Source organism: Phascolarctos cinereus, unplaced genomic scaffold, assembly GCF_003287225.1.
Source record: "Phascolarctos cinereus isolate Bilbo 61053 unplaced genomic scaffold, phaCin_HiC Scaffold_5;HRSCAF=322, whole genome shotgun sequence".
In the NCBI taxonomy this organism is placed as follows: Eukaryota; Metazoa; Chordata; class Mammalia; order Diprotodontia; family Phascolarctidae; genus Phascolarctos; species Phascolarctos cinereus.
The window spans coordinates 382628113-382649491 of NW_027555958.1; the positions used below are offsets into that span (position 1 = coordinate 382628113).

General features: G+C 48.7%; 1 protein-coding gene across 5 annotated transcripts in view; it reads left to right on the top strand.

The window, feature by feature from the left end:
- The first annotated feature begins 4910 nt into the window (after nucleotides 1-4910).
- Nucleotides 4911-21379, top strand: part of KIF21B (kinesin family member 21B) — a 76683-nt gene continuing 60214 nt past the window's right edge. For 4 of the 5 annotated variants that reach the window (XM_021002975.2, XM_021002974.2, XM_021002976.2 and 1 more), the window contains exon 1: nucleotides 4996-5486. In XM_021002975.2, coding sequence (XP_020858634.1) covers nucleotides 5446-5486 — 41 coding nt within the window. In that variant the 5' untranslated portion in view covers nucleotides 4996-5445. The other variant, XM_021002973.2, reaches the window with a different exon arrangement.

A 21379-nucleotide genomic window follows, 5' to 3' on the forward strand; every position in this document is an offset into this window, starting at 1 on the left:
ATGTCCAGACTGCCTGGAATTCTGCTGAGGTTAATGACGCTGGGAATCACTGGGGTCAGGCAGAAGGGGGCACTGGGTCTTGGGCCAAAGCCACTTCCTCGTTGGATGAACTGACTCAGGCTTCTCTCCGGGCTGTCTTTTTTCTCTGACTCAGGAGCTGCAGAGGCAGAAGAAGGTCAGAAGGAGAAGATGAGGCAACAGCTATGGGGGAGAGGAGACTTCCCTGCTTAAAATGGCCTTTGGTCTCATTTCTCCCTAGCGACTGTCACTGGGATCAGGGCAGGGGAAAAGGGTCAGGAGAACTTTAGAAGGAGGAGGTTGGACTCCATGATCTCCAATGTCCCTTCTGGTTCTAAATCCTACAATCCTGTCGTCGTGAGAGAGGGAAGATTTATCCTCACTTCCTCCTGACAGCATTTCATCATCTGGGGGTGACGTAAGAGGCTCTGAAGTCAGGTCCCACAGCTGGGGGAAAGCACTCTTTTCTCCAGCCCATCCCCACCCCCCTCCAATCCGCCTGGGGAGCACTGTCCGCATCTGGAACCGGCAGCTGGGTTCTTCTCTTGATCTGTATCCAGAGCTGGGAGCTGGGTGAAGAGAGAGGCAGCTGGTTGAGGAGCCATCTGAATGACCCCAATGTGTTGGGAGATTTGGGGATGTGGGAGAGTGGGAAAGAGAGGAGGGGGAGGAGTTCAGGCAGCCGGAGCTGGAGAAAGCCTGCAGATCCCAATGATTGCAGGCAAGGATTCCAGTCCAGGGGCTTCCAGGAGACCCTGGACTCCATTTGTCCTTCCAAGATTTCCTCTTTTCACATCTTGTTGCCTGACCTCTTCCTGGGATCCCCCTCCTCCTTTGACGGCTTGTGCTAGCTGTTGCCCGGGCTTTCTCTCATTTCCGACACTTCCCTTGGCTCACTTCCTAAGCCCTAGTCCAGGTATTCATTTCATTTTCTGCATTTGTATCATCATTGCCAGCACTGTGCCTGACAAAGTAGGTACTTATGAAATGCACGTGTATTGGTGTCCTCTCAACTTCAGGGCAGCTTCCTTCCCAAGAGATGCCCCACCTCTTCTTTAGAACAACTTTCACTGAGTCCTACTTAGGATGAAGTGAGGAGTCATCTGTAGGTCATATGGAGTCCTTGGGGGTTGGGTGAAGAGAAGGCAGATCTGGGCTCCAAGAGGATGGAAGAGTAGTTAGGAAGCATTTAGAGGACCAGGATGGATAAGAAGAAAGGAACATGCATATAACATGCATTGCTGGGGGGGAGGGGGAGGGAGGAAAAGGGGGAGAGAGAGAGAGAGAAGAGAGAGAGAGAGAGAGAGAGAAGAAGAGAGAGAGAGAGAGAGAGAGAAGAAGAAGAAGAAGAAGAAGAAGAAGAAGAAGGAGGAGGAGGAGGAGGAGGAGGAGGAGGAGGAGGAGGAGGAGAGAAAGAGATAGAGGAAACAGAGAAGAGGAAAGGAGAGAGAAGAGGTGCCTTTAAGTTAGACTAGAAAGAACTTATTGGATGGAAACTCTCCTCCTGCCTCATTTTTGTGCTCTATTTCCCTATATGTGGGTGTCCCCTCCTATTCTCTCTCACAGAGTGGTCTCATTCCCTCCTCTGGCTTCAGTTTTCACTTCTATGTGGATGGTTCATCAGATCTATATGCACAGCCCTATTTTCTCCCCTGAGCTCAAGCCCCCTCCCCCATTGTCTATCAACTAAACATCTCTACCTGGATATCCTTTTTGCACCTCATAGACAATACATCTCAAATTGGATTCAAAGGCAGCTGTGAGGTACACTAACATAGAGCCCCTCCCCACCAGGGCTGGACACTGGAAGACCTGAGTTCAGATTCAGATTTAGACACTTAATAGCTATGTGACCCTGGGCAAAGCACTTAATCTGAGTTCCCTCATCTGTAAAATCTAGATAACAGCATCTACCTCCCAAGACTGTTAGGATCAAATGAGACAATAATTGTAAATACAATTTTGCAAACACAATTCTTGACACATAGTAAATGCTACATAAATGTTAGCTATTATCATTCATTCTCTTTTCTCCCTAAACCTGCCTTTCCTCCCAACTGGTCTATTTCTGTTTATGGCACCTCCTTCCTCTCAGGTACCTGGAAGTACCAGAGTACCCAGATACCCAGGTACCAGAGTCAAAGATGATTGTCCCTCATTTTCCACATCCATTCAGTTGCCAAGTCATGTCGATTCTGTTTCTTCTGTATTTTTTTCTACCAGTCCCTTCCTTTGTATTTCTCCTATTTTAGGTCCACATTACTATTCATAGAGAGTATTATAATGGCCTCCCAATTGATTAACATGCCTCCAGTCTTTCTTCTCTCACTTCACCAACTAGCAAAATCATCTTTTAAAGGTAGAAGTCTCACCATGTGTTGCCCTTCTCAAAAACCAGCACAAAAATTTTTTTTAATTTTAAAAAACCATCAGCCTCTCCCAGTTCCTTCTATGATGAAGTACAAATTCCTAAGCCTAGCAATCCAGATCTTCAATAATCAGTTGCCAACTTGCCTTTCTGACATTATCCTCCCTCCTTTCACAGTCTCTTATGTTCTGGCCAAACTGATCACTATTGGTCAGGTCCTGCCTCTTAGACCTCCTTGTGCTGGCATGAACTGACCTCTATAGAATACCTCCACAAATCTCTTCCTCATCTCCATCTATCAGAATCCTTTTCTTCCTTAGGTCCTGCCTCCTCAATGAAGCCTTTCCTGATTCCTCCCAGCTGGAAGTAGTTTCTCATTTCTCAGATCAGTTTTGTTTTGTTTTGCTGGCAAGACAAGATTTCTTTTGGGATTGGGAATTCCAGGTTAGGGTCCTTCTACTAATGTGCCTCTGTTCTTAGAAAGTTCCCTGGGGCCCAGAGAGGCTAAGTGATTTGCCCAGTAGCACACTGCCATTGTAAATCAGATGTAGGACTTGTAGCCAGATCTTCCTGATTCTCCAGCTCTTTCCCTACTCTTCCATCATAGGATGATATTTTATTTAGAGCTGAAAGAACTGTCATCTATTCCAACCCTTCTTATTTTGCAGATGAGAAGAGGTTAAGCGATTTGTTCAATGTCATTTTAGTAGTAATAGACAAGGTCAGAATTCAAACTCAGATCCTCTAATTCGGGGCAGCTAGGTGGCATAGTAGTGCACAGGGCACTGGGCCTGGAGTCAGGAAGATTCATCTTCCTGAGTTCAAATCTGACCTGACATTTACTAGCTATGTGACCCTGGGCAAGTCACGTCACTGTTTGCCTCAGTTTCCTCATCTATAAAATGAGCTGGAGAAGAAAACAGCAAACCACCCCTGCATCTTTGCCAAGAAAACCCCAAAGGAAGTCACGAAGAGTTGGAAACAACTGAACAAAATCTCTCATTTAGAATGGAGCTCTTTTTCATAGCAACACATTGATTGCCTCTTCATATTTCCAGAGGACTCCATCTAGATCTCTCCTTTGCCCTATTTAACTTTCAGATAGCTGATTGTTTTTTCCCTCTTTTTAGAGGACAGAGACTGAATTTTTTTCTCTTTATATCGCCAGCACTTACACAGTGCCTTGCACCTAGTAGACGAATAAATATTTGTTGAATTCCCCTAAATCAAGGTTGTTGCCCACTGGAATGAGTGAGAGAGGTCATGAAATTGCCTTGGGGAGGGAAAGGAGGTGGATTATGCTTTAAGTGTGATTAGGTTCATTTGTCTAAGGCTGGGGAGAACTTTAGAACTGGGAGTCAGGAAACTCCTGGCTCTACCTCTGAGTCAATAAGCATTTATTAAATTGACTATCATTCGCCAGGCACCAGGGATGCAAAAAGAGGCAAAACAATCCCTCACAATTTCATCCAGTGGACAACAGGCAGATAAATATTTCCTATTCTTTCACCTAAGACAGATTCTGCCTCTATGCTTAACCTAGCCATGTGACCTTGGGCAAGTCACTTGGCCTACAATTTCAGAAGATTTTTGTCATGTGTAGAGTAAGGAACAGGGTTAGATCATCTTCAAGGTCACATCCAATTACGGGTATGCTGGAACCAGCTTGAATTGGCTGAGGAATTTTCACTGTGAACATTTCCACCTCAGAAATCTGCAAATGCTGTAACAGATCCCGGGTTGGTTAATTGACAGTGCTGGTGAACACGAGAATAATGCGGATTAAATTTAACTGTGTCTCTGTGTACTCTCCCAACCCACCCGACCCGCTTCGTAGAGACTTTTACAGATGCCTCCAGATTCCTTCTATTCTCCTGGAAGACCCAGGGGAAATCCCTTGTTGTCTCCAGGGTTAGATTGTAAACTCCCTAAGGGCAGGAATTGTTTTTATCTGCCTTATTTCCCTCCCCCAGGCAACTTCAGGACATCTCTCTCTTTCCAGTGGACATTCAGCAGCCCGAATTTAGTGGAATTCAACAAATACGAATTAAGCTAAATGCAAGGCACTGTGTAGGCACAAGACACAACAGAGATTTAAAAAAAATAGTAACTCAGTCTCTGTCCTCGAAGAGAGGAGGGGAGAGAGAGCCGGGAAACTAGCTTAGACCAGTGCCTGGCACCGGTAGGCGCTTCATATATGTTTGTGGATTAGATTGATCTAGCCTCAGTTTCCTCCTCCGTGCAATGGAGCTAATAATACTGCCCCCATACCCCACCCCGCTGAGTGGTGGTAGAGAAATGTGACCAGGGTTATTAACGAGTGCCACTCGGAGAAAGGATAAATAACCCCTACGGGAGAGGCTGGGAGGGGGAGAGGGGGAGGCCACCCCAGAAAGACTGGAAGGGTGGAAGAAAGCCAAGAGGTCCCTTTAAAGGAGGAGGCCCCGCCCTTTCTGTTCTCCTCGGCGTCTGACTGGTCCACGCCGGGCAGGGGGCGGGGCCAGTCTCGGTCTCTGCGGAGGGTGTGGGGGCGGGGTCTCCAGCCCGCCCGGCCCCCGCCCCCTTTGTTCCCGCTGCCGCTGGAGGTGGCTGGAGAAGGGTGGTAGGTGTGCTCGGGGCTTGGGGGTGTGTGAGAGGGTGTGAGTGAGTGTGTGATCTGTGTGAGTGTGTGCGCGGGTGCGGGTGTGAGCGCGCTCGGGAGGGGGAGTGGATGGAGCTGGTCAGTTTCGGCCTCAGCTGTCAGGTCAATTTCACAGCAGAACCTCAGGGCCCCGGCCACATGGAGGGCGCACGGGCGAGCTGGGAGCTCTGGGGTTGTGCTGCCGGCTCCCCATGAGCCCCGCCGAAGCCGCCGCCGCCGCCGCCGCCTCGGGGAGCATGTCACCTCCAGCTGCAGTCACAGCCGCCGCCGCAGCCGCAGCAGCAGCCGCCGCAGCAGCCGCAGCGCACGACTCCAGTGCCAGCGCCGCCGCCTCCTCTTCCTCCTGCATCCTCAGGCACTGGCTCTCTGACTCGATCCCCTGATCCATGCCAGAGGTCTGTGGAGATCTGGGACAGCCATGGCAAGCCAGGGTGACTGCTGCGTCAAGGTGGCGGTCAGGTAAGAGGCGAGGGAGGGGGCGCGCGGGGGAAGAAGAAGGGTGTGTGTGTGTGTGTGTGTGTGTGTGTGTGTGTGTGTGTGTGTGTGTGTGTGTGTTTGTGTGTGTGCGTGTGTGGCTGTGTGTATGGCTGCGTGTGTGGCTGTGTGTGGGGAGGGGACGGCGGGAGTGCGGCTCCTCTGCGCAGCTTTGTTTCAGGTGGGGAGCCTGGACCACCCTACCCCACCCCCAACCCCAGTTGCACATTCTCTCTGAGTTCTGCAGCACGGGGATCCATGAATGACCTGAGACTTCAGGTCTGATATGTGTGGGGTCCCCAGGAGAGCGACTTGAGGGTGGCTTTGTTTGGGAGATAATATCCACCTCTTCTCCTGGGAGCCTTTAATGAACAGAAAATCGAATAAACAAGGAAATCCGGTATTTCACACCCAACCCTGGCCCAAGCCAGGGCATCTGTGTGTTTCCTCTTCACCGCCCCTGTCTCATTAGGGATTATTATTATTATTTTAAGATTTTTTTTCAAATCAACAAATTCCAGGCTCTTGCCAATCAAAAACTGCAGCTCTTGCTGCTGCTGGACAGTGATTCCCACCCCACCCCACCACCCTAGCCCACTGCTGCACAGCTTCTCCAAACAAAGATCCCTTTTCCTGATTGGTGCTGTCTCCTTGGATGGGGTGAAGGGAGAGAGGGAGGCTGGTTTGGTTTCTAATTGGGATGGCCCATTAGAGGGGATCCAGGTCCCCACAGAAGACACCTGAGCTCAGATCATTGTTTTCTAAGCTGGGAGGAGGTCAGACTGACAGTTTTCATCTCTCCCAATCTTTGGGTCTGTTTCAGTATTTGGGGGGGAAGGGGCAGCCACCTGGGGATCCATTTTGTATGGATGGTATAAGGTAAAATGTTGACAGATTGGGGTGGGAGTAGAGAGGAAATAGCAATGGGGGCTTGTCTTGGAGGGGAAGGGTGTACACATCTCCCTTTCTCTGAGGTGAAAGCAGGAAATGCTGCAAAGTTGAACCATCTGAGAGGCCTTTGTACTGCTCCCTGATGGGGTAGTAAGGGTTTGTCTGACCTTTCTTCTCTGTCCCGCCTTTTTTTTCCTTGTCAAATCTGTCTGTTGATGGGATTACAGGTATTTCCACTAGAGGTTGGAAAGACCAGAGGCCTGGCAGAGACAATACTATATTTTATATTTCTACCCCTCTTCCCCTGCATCCCTTCCCAACCTGGGTTAGGGTATAATTGGCCAAGCAGCCTGCTTTGTGTACTTGGAATAGCAGTATCACAAGGTCTCTCATGAGTCTCTACCCTCCTGGTGAAGGATATGACAGCGTCCCTAGGACCCTAACTGGCTACCTCCAGACAGAGCTAGAGCTGTATAGTATGAACAGCCTCCTTGCTGCCCACCACACCCCACCCCACCCCCAAGTGTGATGGGTACCTGACTTGACAGGCAACACTGACTACTGGGATGAAAATGACAGCTAAAGGGTTGCTGAGGGCAGAGAGAATAAAGATTGACTCTAAGCTTAACCACCTCTGGGCTCCATGCCTATCTGAGCATCACTTACACAGAGCTTTCCTGACCCAGGCACAGGGCTGTGTTAGACAAAGAACAGCACTGCAGGTGCCTCTCCACACACACACACACACACACACACACACACACACACACACACACACACACACCCCTCTGTTCGATGGGGTGGGGGTGAGGGGGTTGGGGTTGTGCTGCCTGGTGACTGCTCTTGCAGCCATAGCAATACTGAAAGGAGGTCAAAGGGGGGCAGGTCCACCAGGGAGAATAGGAAGTATAAATACAGCATCTGGAGTGGGCTAGAGGCAGAGAGAGAAACCACCATAAAAGGAAAATGAGGCCCAGGCCCCTGCTTGGCCCCCTTCCCCTGAGGTCTTCCAACCCCCCCACCCCCCATTATGAGCTCAAGGGTTCTGAGAAGAAGAGGATCTGTGAGAAGAGAGAAACCAGGGGGTGAGCTCAATCCTTATAAGCCTTTCCCTTAGGTACCACTTGGAAGGGAGACCCTCAACAAAGCTTCCTCTTCCCCTCCCCACCTCCACTCAAGCTTTCTTTTTTCAAGGGGAAGGCTGAGCTCATTTGGGGTTGTCTCTCATCTTGGAGAGGGAAGAGGATCATCCCTACCTTGGAGTGAATAGGACAGGCTGGGGAAGAGACCCCACCCAGTCCCAGCTGAAGGTGGAGCATGAAATGAGTGAGGGGGAATAGGGAGGGGCTCTGTCACACGTTAGGTATTGTGTATATAAGGACCAAGCACCCCTGCTCCCTTCTAAGCAGCTGGTCCCTAGCTGGATGGGGAACTGCTGATCTGGAGGAAAGGAACATTCAACCTAAGGGTATGGGATAAGAGGGCATGCAGAAAGATGTATAGGGCCCCCTTTTCTTGCTCTCTTCTACACTTCAGAACACACTGGAACCTGAATAGGCAGCCAGCCATGGAAGGCAGAAACTGCCCAGAGCCCAGTTTCTAATCCAAGATCTGAGAAGGGCTGGGGTTGGCGGGGGCTGGGACTGGGAGAGGGGGGAGCAAATGGCTCCATGGGGGACAGAAGACTGACAGTTTCTTTGACCTCCTTCCCTGACAAATTGAAACTCAATACAGGAAAATCAGAATTGCTGAGTTGTCATAGCCCACCTGGGTTCATCTTGGCTATGATCCTGCCTCTTTAAGAAGACCAGACAGATTGGGGACAGGGGTTAGGATGGGGAAGGTTGAAGTCTCTCAGAGGGGAATCAGACATCCAGTCATCCCTTTTTATGTTTTCCCTTTATGTTCTGCAAGTCCTTCCTTATATCTAAATAAAATGCTGTGTGACCCTCCAGGGACCCTGGAGCTCGGATCTGGGAATGGAGAAGCTAGGGATCAGCCAGATCTGGTTTGGCATGTGGCTCTGAGGGTGGTAAGTGGGGGGAAACAAACAGATGGAGAGGTACTAAATGGTACTCTTGGCCCAGCATTGGCCTGTGATGAGGAAGATCAAAGCTGGGTTATTTGCTCGATGCCACAGTGAATGGGAGGAGGAATAGTAATGGGGGGTGGGGGGGAGAGCAGGTAGAAGGAGTGAGGGGGGAGAGGAGAGAAGAAAGCTTCCTGGGCTGGGAGAGGGCATGACGTGGTCTGAGCTGTCCTCAGAACCCAGGAAGGGCCTGGTTCTTAGAACAACAGCTGCAGGACCCCCCCTCCCTCTCTCTGTCTTTGCTCCTCCCTTCTTCCCCACACCCACAGATAACCAGACCACCTCCCCCAGTTGGCAGGGCCCAGCCTAATCTAGCTGACTGGCTGTAGTGAGGGGAAGGGAGGTGGAATAACTAGCAGTCCTTGGGCAGAGTTCTGAGGAGAGGCCCTGAACCCAGCTGGGGTCAGAGCAGGATCATGGTACAGAAACCCTAAGTCCCTTCTGTGGCCCCGGCCTGCGTGGCCTGGGATCATCCCTTTAGCCTGTAATCTCTTCATAGCACAAGGGCCCAAGCTGCCTTGGTATTGCTGGTCTTTTGGAGAGGGAACTTTACCCATGGGGGTGGTGGAGAGGAAGGCCAGGGTGACCATGTGAGAACAGGATGCCATCGGGGCCCCCAGGCCTCAGAGAAAGCAGGCCCAGCAAAGAGAGATAGGCAGACAGGAGACTCGCTCTTAGGAAGCTCTGTTAGAAGTCTGAAATTAGGGAAGGAAGCCGAGTCACATGGTGAGTTTATTTAAGCCCCTTCTAAGCCCCAGGCCTCCTTGTAAACACCCCCACTGAGAAGGGGCCCCTGCCCCTACTTTCTCCTCTGAGCCTCTGTTGTCATTGTTCACATTTCCCTGAGCTTCCTTTCTATGCCCTGGAGAGCCTCCTCAGAAGCCATCCCCTCATTTTACAAATGAGGAAACTGAGGCCCATAGAAGTTAAGTGATTTGTCAGGGTCACACAGCCAGTAAGTATCCAAAGCAACATTTGAACGTAAGTCTTCCTGACTCCATGTCCAATGAGCTAGCCACTACTAGTCTCTGTGTATGGGGGGAGAAAGGGGGGAAGCACTGGGTTTGGAGCCAGAAAACTTTGGGTTCAAGTCCGGGCCCTATCACTTACAATCCCCGTGACCTTGGAAAGCCAGTAAGTTTAGAGCTACTGGGTGAGGGACAGAGAAGATGCCCATAGAAGCTGCACAGATTGGAGCAGAGGTGCATATCAACATCTACCTCCCTCCCCTCCAAGGTTCCATTTTTGAGCTGCAGGAAGGAGAGTAACTGAGGCCAGTTCACTCATCAAACAATAGTTAAGCCCTTATAATGTGTCAGGTACTGAGGCCATAAAGACATAAGCCCTGCCCTCAGGGAGCTGGCATTCTCCTAGGAAGGACAGATACAAATATTCCCCCAGTGTAATGGGACTTCTGGAAGGAAGATGCAGGAACAACCAAATGTGAGCCCCAGAAGGAACCCCTAAGCCCAGGAGCTGGTCCTCCCACAAGGTTCTCCAGTGAGACTTTGAGCTCCACGAGGGTGGGGACTGTTTTTGTCTTTCATTGTATCCCCAGCCCTTAGCACCGTGCCTGGCACATGGTAAAGCCCTTAATAAATGAATGTTGACTGACTGATTGTCAGTGAGGCCAGGCTTCTATCTGGAGGAGGAAGTAAACTGTAGTAACCACATTACCCCGGAAACCTCTCTGACTGAAAGGCCCAGCTCTGCCCTGAACTTTCCTGCTTCTGATTGGATCTGAGCATTTGAAAACAGCAGCATTAGGTGGAGTCAAGGGCTGCTTGAAACTCAGCTTCTAGTTTGCTCTGCTAGGATAGGGACGGGTGATCCCACCAGTGGGAGAAGCCAACACCTCAGCTAGTAGCTTCTCCAGGCTGCCTTCCTCACCTACAAATCATCTCTTGGGATCTGGATTCAATACCATCCGCCTCTTATGTTCTATACTGTTGTTGTTTGTCCTTCATTCTCAAAGAGGACCGTGACATCAGGGAGGTGATGCTGTGACTGGAAGTGAATTGTATTTAAGTGATCCCCAGCCTCACTTTATCTTCTAGAGCCATCTGGGCCCAGTGGCAAGAGGTAGATCAGGATGACTAGAGAAGGCCCCAACTCTGAGTGGATGGTTGAGGCTAACACAAGATGTAGGGGTCAGGGCTCAAACCAATCAGATTCTCATTTCTTTTCTATTTTTCTATCTAAGACAGACTGTGCCTCTATACAGTCATGTGACCTGGGGGCATATCATTTGACTAATCTGGGCCTCATTTTCCCTATCTGTAAAATACAGAGGTCATGCTAAATGATTTCCAAGGACTCCCTCCAGCTCTAATCCAGTAAAATGTAAGCCCCATGAAGGCAGAGACCGTTCTATTTCTGAGCTCCAATACCCATAATCTTTCTAGGCCTTAAGTGCTAAGTGAATGTTGAATTGAATGGAACATTCCATAATTCCCGTGTTTAAATCCTATCTTAATGAACCATGGGTATTTTCTTTAAGGTAATCCTGGGGTAAATTCTTTTGAAGAAAAATCTTCTGCCAACAACACCTCACATTTACAAATTACGGTGCTATGCTGTCTGTCTTCAAAATTGTCTAAATACCATAAATATATAAATTACATTATTGTTTCATATAAAGGTAGAGTAGGTACCAGGATGAGGTGGCAAAAACCCCAAAGCGGGAATCCAAAACTTTTCATTCTCCTACTGACATAGTCCCAACTCAAACAGTAACAAACTATGTGACCTTGAGAAAGTCATTTAACTTTGGGCCTCCTGTCAAATGAGGATCATTAAGGAGTCCCTATTCTGGAGCTGCATTCTACCTACCTCATAGAATAATTGGGAAGATGAAATGCAATAATGGATGTAAAAATGCTTTGAAAGGTAGACTGTTTATTTATATAAATGGAAGAGAACAGTGGGAATGAGTCCAAATGTTCATATAGTGGATTTCTTAAAAAGGGAGAATGGCTCTAATCATAGCCAGGACAAGGCAAGGCTTGGAATTTGCATGCCTTGCATTTAGGAATTAGGTTTCTCCCCTCCTACCCAAATACCCTTCCCACTCCCAAGGTGTGACCTATGTGACTTGACTTGTCACAAAATAAACACCCATATTCCTTGGAGAGGAGGAGGATTTTAGAAAATACGTGCATTTATAGTCATATTTAAAAGTTTCCTTCCTTGCACATTCCCCTCCCCCACCCTCATCACCTTCCTGTTACATCTAGGCAGCTGCTGGCCTTTGGTGCTAGCCCTGTTTGTGAGCACCAGGCTAACAGTTCCTAAATATATATATATATATATATATATATATATATATATATATATATATATATATATATATCTCCCTCCCTCTGCCCCTTCCCCGAGTATGTGTGGGAAAACTTCCCCCATCCCACCCTCCTTTGCTGCATTGCAGTGGTCTCTGGGCCTTGTTTCTGAGGCCACTCCACAAGAGGATGGGGGCTGGCTGGGATGGAGTCTCCCTAAACAAGAGCAGAGGGGCTGGTGGGAGGGGCCATCCATCTGGGCAGTCTTCCCTCCCCACCAGCTAGTTTAGAGATGACTATGGTATATGCTTCTTCAGCCTCTTCTTCCTCTCCTTGACCTTAGAAAAGGAAGTTGACCATGGGTCACATGGTCCAAGGGCTAGGGAAATAGCTCCTCCCAAATAACCCTCCTCCCTCTTCAGCCTCCTGTCTTCTGTTCTCTGTATTAGGTTCAGCTATAGCTATTGGCAAGGAGGTGAGGGATGGGAGGGGGGCCTGGTTTGGAGGGAGTCGAGGGACGGCCCCCATATCACAGCCCAGACTAATTGAACTGAGAAAGGTGGCAGTAGTTAATACAATGACACGAATTCCTCTCTGACTTATGAGTCAGGGAAGGTGGGAAGGGAAGTTGGCTGTGAGGAGAGTCTGGGGACCAGGGGAAGAGATATTTCCTTAGGGGTGGTCCAGGGAGGCAAAGATCAGAGTTATAACTCAGCCCTGGGATGAAAAGGAGAAGAAGGAGCCAAGGTCCCTCCCTATCCTTGGGATGCCTCATTTTCCTGCCCTGTGCTCTCTTCTTGGTAGGAAGCCTGTGGCTAATGCTAGGGTAGAGCATATCTAGGGGACTCTTGCTACATCGGATCTAAGTGGCTCTTGTAATCATTTAATCCAGCCCCCTCTTACTATAGAAAAGGCAATTGAGGCCTCAAGATCTTAGAATCTTTGAGCTGCCCTGCAGTCATTCTCCAGGTCCTCTAGTCTAAGTATACCTGAACAGGAATCCTTTCCATCTGGCAAGGAGCCATCTAGCCTGTATTTGAAGTCCTCCCATAGAAGGCACTCCTCACCCCTTAAGGCACCAACATTCCAACTGCTAGGAAGTTTTTTCTGACCTTAAGCTTCTCCCCAGACAAGGAGGAGGAGAGTCAGGTTGCAAACCCTGGTCCTCTGATTCCAAGTCCAGTGCTTTTTCTGCTAGACCACATTGCCTGAGCCATTCATTCTGCCCTGCAGACACCTTGGTAGGGGCGGTGGACCTCATGGCAAGCGAGGAGTTAACATACACATATTAGAGAAATTAACCTCTCTCTCTTTTGGAGTCCAGAGCTCAGACACTATTAGTAACTGGTCTACAGCGCTAAGGTCTGGGGCAGCTAGCAGGGAACAGGTTTAGAGACCAAGCAGGAAACTGGGGAGATCCCGGGCCCGGCCCTGACTGTGGGGAGCAAGCTTGCTGCTTTCTCTGGTCTTTCTTTAAGCATACCAGGCCCGCCTGATGCTCTGCATTCCTGAACTGTGGAGCCATTTATCCCTAAGGGACCCTGGGGCTGCTCCCAGCCAGATGCTGTCACTGCTCAGGGTCTCTCCCAGAGCCAGGCTCAGGGATATGTCTCCAGGGAGGTCACAGGAAACCCTGGGCCAGATGCCCTTGAAGCCCCCCACCCCGGGGGGAGGGGGTGCGAATGGAGACTAGGGGCTGGTGGGATGTGTCAACAGAGGGTAAAGTTAGAGCACAGCTGAGCCTGGGCTTCCCCCAGAATAGGGTTAATGGATCTGCCTCATACCCATTCCTTGGCTCTCAGTTTTTCCTGTTCAACTGCTCAGGGTAGAGGAAGGATAGACCCTTGGGATTCTAGAGACCAGATTGGGGTATCCTATGTTCTTGCCCATGTTTTCTGCTTCAAAATGGAGATTTGATGGTAAGACCTTTCAAGGGTCCCATTGCTGAAGTGCCCAAAGAGTGAGATGGAAGTGATTTGGCTATACCCTATGGTATAACCAACTCTGCCGTCACTCCCATAAGTGCATGCACACACCCTCTATGTAAGACCCAGCTAGTGGGTTTTTGACCAGGAGAGAGCAGAGAAGGACAGGCTGAAGAGGGACCCTCTGTTTCCTCAGCATATCTTTCATGGAACCTCCAATATCTCCACTCCCAGGTCAGGGTCAGGCTAAGCCAAGCAGGGATCAATATAGTAAAGCAGAAAGAGTTCTGAATTTCGAGTCAGAGATGCCAGGTTCAAAATCTCTGCTATTTCCATGCCCTGCCTGACCCTAGATTCCTCCTCCTCTAAATCCAGAGCCAGGAAGACTTGAGCTCAGATTCTGCCTCACACTAAATAGATAAATAAATTAAAAATAAATAAAAGGGCAATTCTGAACAAGTCATTTCATTCAATCAGCTCCAGGTTTAGTTTCTTCCTCTGTAAAATGGAGGATCATAATAACACTTGTCTCACTGGATCTAATCATGAGGATCTAATGAGATAAGACATGGAAAGTGCTTTGCAAACCTTAACGTGCCATAGAATTATTCACTATTATTATTCCCCTCATGCAGATGTCCTTTGAAAATATCTTGAAAAGGCGATGACCTGGACCCTTCTTTGCTTTGTGAGCTTGAGATCTTAGTGGTTTTGGGGGGGTGGGGTCATTAAGCCCTTTTCCTTGGGGGGTTAGAGGGTTGAGGGGAGGAATCTAGGGAAGATAGATCATTTGGAATGGGGATGGGACAGACTCCTACTCCCATTTCAGGATCTCATTGAAATACCCTCTTACATGTGGTATCCCAAGATTCCCTAAGATGCTATTTCCTCCTGTCCTCCAATTAATAATTTGTCCAGGGTGCAGAGAGGAGAGGGCAGAGAGCCAGGTGGGCACAAAGAGGGACCCTTAACTGGTCTTCAGTTCCTCCTTTCCTTCCCCAGGCCTTCCTCTCCTGCCTCCAAGTCCCTATGCTGGAGCCATAAAACAAGGACCTTTAACCCCATAGCACAAAGTCGCCCAGTCAGTGGGATCAGAATGGGTCTTTCTCTTCCTTTTCTAAGGGCAGTCACTGAGAGGTGGGTGGTGAGTATCTGAAGGAACTGGGCCCGGGGGATACAGACTTAGGGAGGGAAGAAAAAAGAAAGTCCTTAGGGAAGGCAGACCCTCAATGTGAAGACAAAGGACCAGCGTGTTTGTGGAGACCTCAGTCCTGGGGTTTGTTGTTGGTTGGGGGTGGGGGATGGAAGCCCTCTTTCTCCCTCTTACCCCTTTAAAGAGCCAGTGCTCCTCTGAAGCTCCACTTGCCGTTTTGCTCCTCAGGCTGAGATGGCTTCTCTGCCCTATCTCCTTTGGGGCTGAGAAGACCGAGGGCCCCTGGGGTGTCTGGGAGCCAGACCCCCCTGGGAGAGCAGGGCTAGCTCTCTCCAGCTTTTTGTGAGAGACAGAGAGAGTGCAGAGCAGCTGAGCTGGCAGGAGGCCAAGGGAAGGAGGAGGACAGGATGCTCATTAGGGCAGGGGATGCAGATAGACACTAGTTAGTGTGTCTGCATTGAGGGAATTCTGTGTGCCACAGGTCGAGAACAGGGACTTCTGGGTCCTTTTCTCAGCTCCTTGAGGGATCACAGGATCATAGACTAGAACTAGAAAGGACTTTTAAGGTCATTTAGTTGAGAGATATGGTGTCAACACTGCCACACTTCCAAGTGCAGCCCAAACCAGATTAAAATGAAGTTGGGAAATATTGAACAAAACAATTTTTTTTTAAAAAGCTACATAACATTAGCATTAAAACTAAGTCAATATGTGTTCCACAGGGATTCTTCTGTAGAGATTCATGGCCCAGTTTCTATTTGAGTTTGACGTCACTGCTAGAGTACCACCTCTTCATTTTATAGATAAAGAAATTGAACCCAAAAGTAAAGAGACTTGCCTAAGATTGCACAGATAATAGCGATAGAGCTGGGCTATGAACCCATTCCTCTAGTTCCAGATCCAGCCCTCCTTCCATTGGACTATGCTGCAGGGATGACCGGATGCTTTTCTATGCCATAGATGTCATAGACCAGAGATGTCCAACACAGGGCCAGCCTCATGCCGTTGTAACCAGATTAAGATGTAATTGGGAAATATTTAGTGAAATAAATAAAAATATAATAGAACATAGATAATGTTAATCTATGGTTTTCTAAGTTGATATGTAGCCTGTAGGAATCTTTGTATGTGGTTTCATGGCCCTTATTTCTATTTGATTTTGACTTCACAGTTGTAGACTTCATTTCCTCCTCTATAAAATAGGGAGGAGGGTCTGTACTGCTTCCTGGAACTGAGAGGCTGTTGGCAAGCTGAAAGGGATCTTTGGTAGCCAACTAGTCAATTGCTAGCCTGTACAGCTTTTATACCTCATCCCAGGCCAACTAGGTTATCCAGGGATGGATCTATCCAATAATTACAGAATCTCCTTCCTTGAGCATCTTTGGTCTTCTCTAGCCACCCCCTTCAAGGGTTAATAACTTACACACAGGAAGTTCTTCCTGCTGTCTAATTTTAAATCCCTTCCCAGAATAGTTGAAGCTGTGTTCTATCACTCCAGTAATGTAGGCAGGATGGACATGCTGAGAGAGTAGGAAAGCAAGAGCCTGGAGTCTATGCTGGGGCTGCCTGTGGCCAGCAAGGAAAAGCAGACTTAGAAGCAGGACTTGTTTGACTGGTGTTCTAGGCTGCCCACAGTACTGCAGTTACAGAACTGATCGTGCTTGCTGCAGCCAGAGAAATAGAGAGAGAGAAATGGAAGAGAACTGAGGGAGAGACAAGAAGGAGGCAGAGATGGGGTGGGAGAGACAAAGACACAGAAGAGAGAGCAGGGGGGAGAGAGACAGAGACAGAGACACAGAGAGAGAAAACACCAGGTGAGAGACTCCATTGCAGGAGCCGGTTGGCTACAAGGGTCAAATGTACTTAGGTGGCTTTCCTTATGTTCCCTTGTGGTATGCACACTCCCAGAGATGTTTGGTCTGTTGGACCTTGTTGGAAGCTACCTGAGTGAGGCCTTGTATACAGAGAATACGAATACCGAAGGATTTGGCAGTAATTAAAATCTTCCACAAAGGGAGAAGTTGCCCTTGGCAATACCTTCTGGACAAGGGGGTATCCCCACATCAGATGGCCTTGGGACTTTGGCACCAGAGGTCACAGACCCCAATAAGTTTCCTTCTGGTCTGTAATGAGGAAGAGCTGATGCCCAAGAAGAGACAGTTATCAGCTTTGAATAAGTGGCTACTACTGTGTGCTAAGATTAGAGACTCCATCTGATATTCACTGGTAGACCAGAAGTTAGCCATCTCTCCTTTGGAAAGAACCAGATAGCAACATCACCTCCATGTGGTTCGTCTTCTATCATCCTAGATCTTCAGTCTCGAGGAAGGGAAAGTATCCTGAGTAAGGATGAAGTTTGGGGATAAGAGCTTAAAAAGAAAGGTTTTCAGCCAAGCATGGTAGCTAGCACATACCTATAAGCTCTGCTGGTTGGGGAAGCTGAGGCGGGTGGATCACTTGAGTTCAGATTTGGTGTCCACACTAAATGTGGCACCATTATAATGACCAGTTGAGGTTGAGGGCCGCCATACTACCTGAAGAGGGATGAACTGGCCAAGGTTTGAAAAACGGAACAGATTAAAGCTCCCATGCTGATCAGTATTGGGATTGGAACCGTAGATGGCCACTGAACTTTAAGCCTGGGCAAGATAGGAAGACCTAGTCTCAAAAAAAAAATCTCACCTAATTACCTTTCAGGTGTAGCCCAGGCTTAATTAGGAGGCTGGATTAGATGACCTCTTGAGATCCCTTCTTCAAAATTCTTGTATGGATGGGGAAACTGAATCCTATTAGCGTCCAACCAAATAGCTGAGCTTTCCTTCTCAACCTCAGAAAGTGGCCTTCAAGGAATAACAGAACAGCACCAAATACAGACCCACAGGGATGCCATCATTCAGTTAACATAGAGGAAATAGTTGTGGACGTGGAGGCAGAAGAGCTGAGTGCAATTCCTTGCTCTGGGCAGAAGTGTGATGCATATACCACTGGACCAGATGACCTCTATGGGCCTTCCAGTTCTAAAAACCCTATGGTCTCTAAAATGGGGATAACACTTGCCTACTTTAGCAGGACCTTTACAACAACCCTGGGAAGTGTCATGTAAACTAAGACAATCTATACAAATCTATTTGTAGCAGAAAGCACATTTATGAATGTGATCTCAATTTATTGAGTGAGAAATCCCTGTTATCTGCACTGAGGCTCTTCGTGCAGATGTATCTTGGTTAAGGGTTCACCAGTCCAGGCAGGGGAGCAAGGAGGGAATATATCTAGGTAGACACCTTCCTGGCCTTCAGGAGGCTTGAGCTCTACCCCTCCTGTTTTCTTGGGTTTCTTCTGGCTTAGCTTCAGGATTGTGGTTGATTTATGGGAGGGATTCTTTCTGTGTATGGGTTGGATGAGACTGCCATTGAGGTCCCTTCCAATTCTCAAATTCTTTGAATTTGTGATTCATGCTCTTCTCTCCCTCCCCCCCAAGCTCATGCTGACACTGCCAACCAGTCTCCTTTTTCTTCTCTACCCAGATATTAGCTTCTCTGATTTCAGCCCCGGAACTCAGGAAGAGCACTGATCCCTGGACCTGGAGGTTATATGGGGGTCTATCTCTTCCCCCAATCTCTCTGGTGGCCCCCATGCACTTGGCATTTCAGTTTATCAGTCACCAAGATCAAATCCCACCTTCACAATCCCCTGCCCCCACTTCCCTCTGATGTGATCTCCCTATAGATGTATAAATGTATATGTATATACACATATCTTATATTTTCATAGTAGTTTTTGCCTTGTCTCCCCAACTGGAATTTGAATTCTTTGAGAACAGACGCCATGGTTTTTGCCTTTGTTTGTATCTGCAGCACTTAGCATAGTGCCAGCCACATAGTAGGGGATCACAAAAGGCTTGTTGACTGACCAAGCCTTTATTAATCACTTACTGTGTCCCAGGCACTGTGCTAAGTTGTTGTTAAGTTGTATCCAACTCTTTGCACTCCATTTGGGGTTTTCTTGACAGAGATATTGGAGTGGTTTACCATTCCTTCTCCAGTTCATAGTACAGATGTGGAAACTAAGGCAAAATGGATTAAGTGACTTGCCCACATCACACAACTACTAAGTATCTGAGGTCAGATTTGAACTCAGGTCTTCCTGACTCCAGGCCTGGCTCTATCCACTGCACCATTTAGCTACTAGAGGCGCAAAGAAAGACCAAAAACAGTTCCTGCCCTCAAGGAATTTACATTCTAATGGGGGGAGCCGATGTGTAGTTAATAGGAATATACAAGATAATATACTACTGAAGAGGTAGAAGGTTGGTGGATCTCTGGAGCCAGGAAAAAGAAGCAAAACCAGGGTGAAAGCTGGGTGGGGATTTGGGAGAAAAGATGTTAAGGAATGGGGGCAGCTAGGTGGTGCAGCAGATAGAGCCCCAGCCTTGGAGTCAGGAGGACCTGAGTTCAAATCTGTTCTCAGACACTTGACGCTTACTGTGTCACCCTGGGAAAGTCACTTAACCCCATTGCCTAGCCCCACCCCCCAAAAAAATAAACAAAAAAAGAATGTTGAAGAACCACCAGAGGGCTGAGGATCCTAGCTAGTAGCTAGGGCTAGACTAATGAATCTTGGGGGCCACTGAGTGTAACTTTTGGGAGCCAAGAATTTTTAGGGATGTCCCTGGGTGGAGAAGGGGAGATGGTTAGGGAAAGAGATACTTACCCCAGCCCCCTGCTCCACCCCAGGTATAGGCCCATTTGCAAATTGCTGGGTCCCCGTCCAGATGCTGCTCGGAATGCTAGAGCGGCGGCGGGGGTGGGGAAGGTTGGCCACTCTGAGTGGCCTTTCATGCATTTCTTCCTGGTCCCCTTTGCCCACTACCCTCCCTGCCTGTCTCTCCAAGGAGCTCTGTGAATGCTGAGCTCAGCTTTTTTCGCCGCCTTTGTCTCCGAGAGGCAGGAGGCTGATGGCTCAGCTCTCTTCAGTGGCTTGCCCATTAGCCCTGTCTGTGGTGTGTATGTGTGTATTGGAGGAGACAGGGGGAAAGGGAGAGGGCCAGAAGGGCCATTCCCACATCTGACCTGCTCCCTCTTCATTGTGGACAGAGGAAGTTTCTGAGCTCTGGCCACAAGTGCCAGATCCTGCCCCTGAAAAGGCTGCAGTCCCCTCTCTCTGACTTCAGACTGGGCATTGCCAAGTGAGGAATAGATTGGGCTCTGTTCTGGGAGATTCAGGGGGCTTTCTGTGCTGGCCATCTCCTGAAGCCCCCCAGCCTGAGTAATTCAACCCTCCTCTTGAATGGGAGGGAGATGCTGGTGCAGGTGGAGTGTGGGGGTTGGAGCCAGGGCACCCAGATCTCCTTCTGTAGGGAGGGGGAAGGGAAGTGCTTAGAAGGTCCCCAGAGCCAGCTGTGATGCTGGCCAGTATAACCTCCTGTGCTTCAGGGTGGGGGAGCGTAAGGAGGAGAGTTCCAGGTTACTCTTCCCTCCTCTCCTTTCAGTCAGGCCTACTATACTGAACATTTTTCTTTACTTAGACTGACTCCCAAGCCCTGCCTTGGGGCAGGGGGTGGGGAGAGCAGCTTTTATCTCTGCTGCTGAGAGCCCTTTGGCCTAAGCAGCCTTCTGGAAGTAGCCTCACCCTGTGGGCATCCCACAGGGCAAAGGATAGTACCGAAAGCTTCATAAGTCTGAGAAACTTAGAGCTATGAAGAGTCTTTTGAGATAATGTAGTCCAACTCTATCTCCGGCCCCCACATCCCATTTTACTGGTGAAGAAAATTTGCCTTCCCAAGGTCACCCAGCCTGCAGAGCCAGGGTTTGAGAATGTTTCCTGGTTAGTGTTCTTTCTTCAGACAGGTGCGTTGGGACTGTGAGTTTGGAGTCTGGGCCAGGGTGACCTGGAAGAAGGCGTGGGTCCTGGGCTGGCCCTCAGTCTTCCCATCCGGAAATGAGAAGTAGGGAAGTGTCAGCTCTTTACAAATATTTAAAGGAATCTTATATGGAAGAGGAATAGACTTTTTCTGCTTGGCCCCTGAGGGCAGACCTGGAACCTATGTGTGGAAGATAGGCCCAGTGAGTCAGAGCTTTGAAAGTGTTGGTCTTTAAGCCGAGGTTGGAGGTCTCCCCATTGGGTTTTGTTGAAGGGATGAATGCCTGCTCAGCTGTGGTTTGGACTAGATGGTGTCTGAGGATTCTTCTGGCTCTGAGATTCTGTGATTCTTAGAAAGTGAGGAAGGGAACCGAGAAGATACATGGAGCTACTCTCCAAAGAGAGATTGACCTCTTTCAGAGAAGCCTCACTGAGTCACTGAGAGGTGGAGGGTCATGGTTGGAGATCAACTAGTGGCAACTTTGGGTTTTGGGAAGTGCCTTAGGTCTGAATTATTTATCTCTCCCAAGAGGACAGAAGAGACAGGAAGTCCTGGCTCTGGTGGCTAGAACTGTTGGATTTGGAATCAGGAAGTCTTGAGTTCAAATCTGACCTTAGACACTTACAAACTGTGTGATCCTGGGCAAGTCACTTAACATCTCGTGGCCTCAATTTTCTCATAT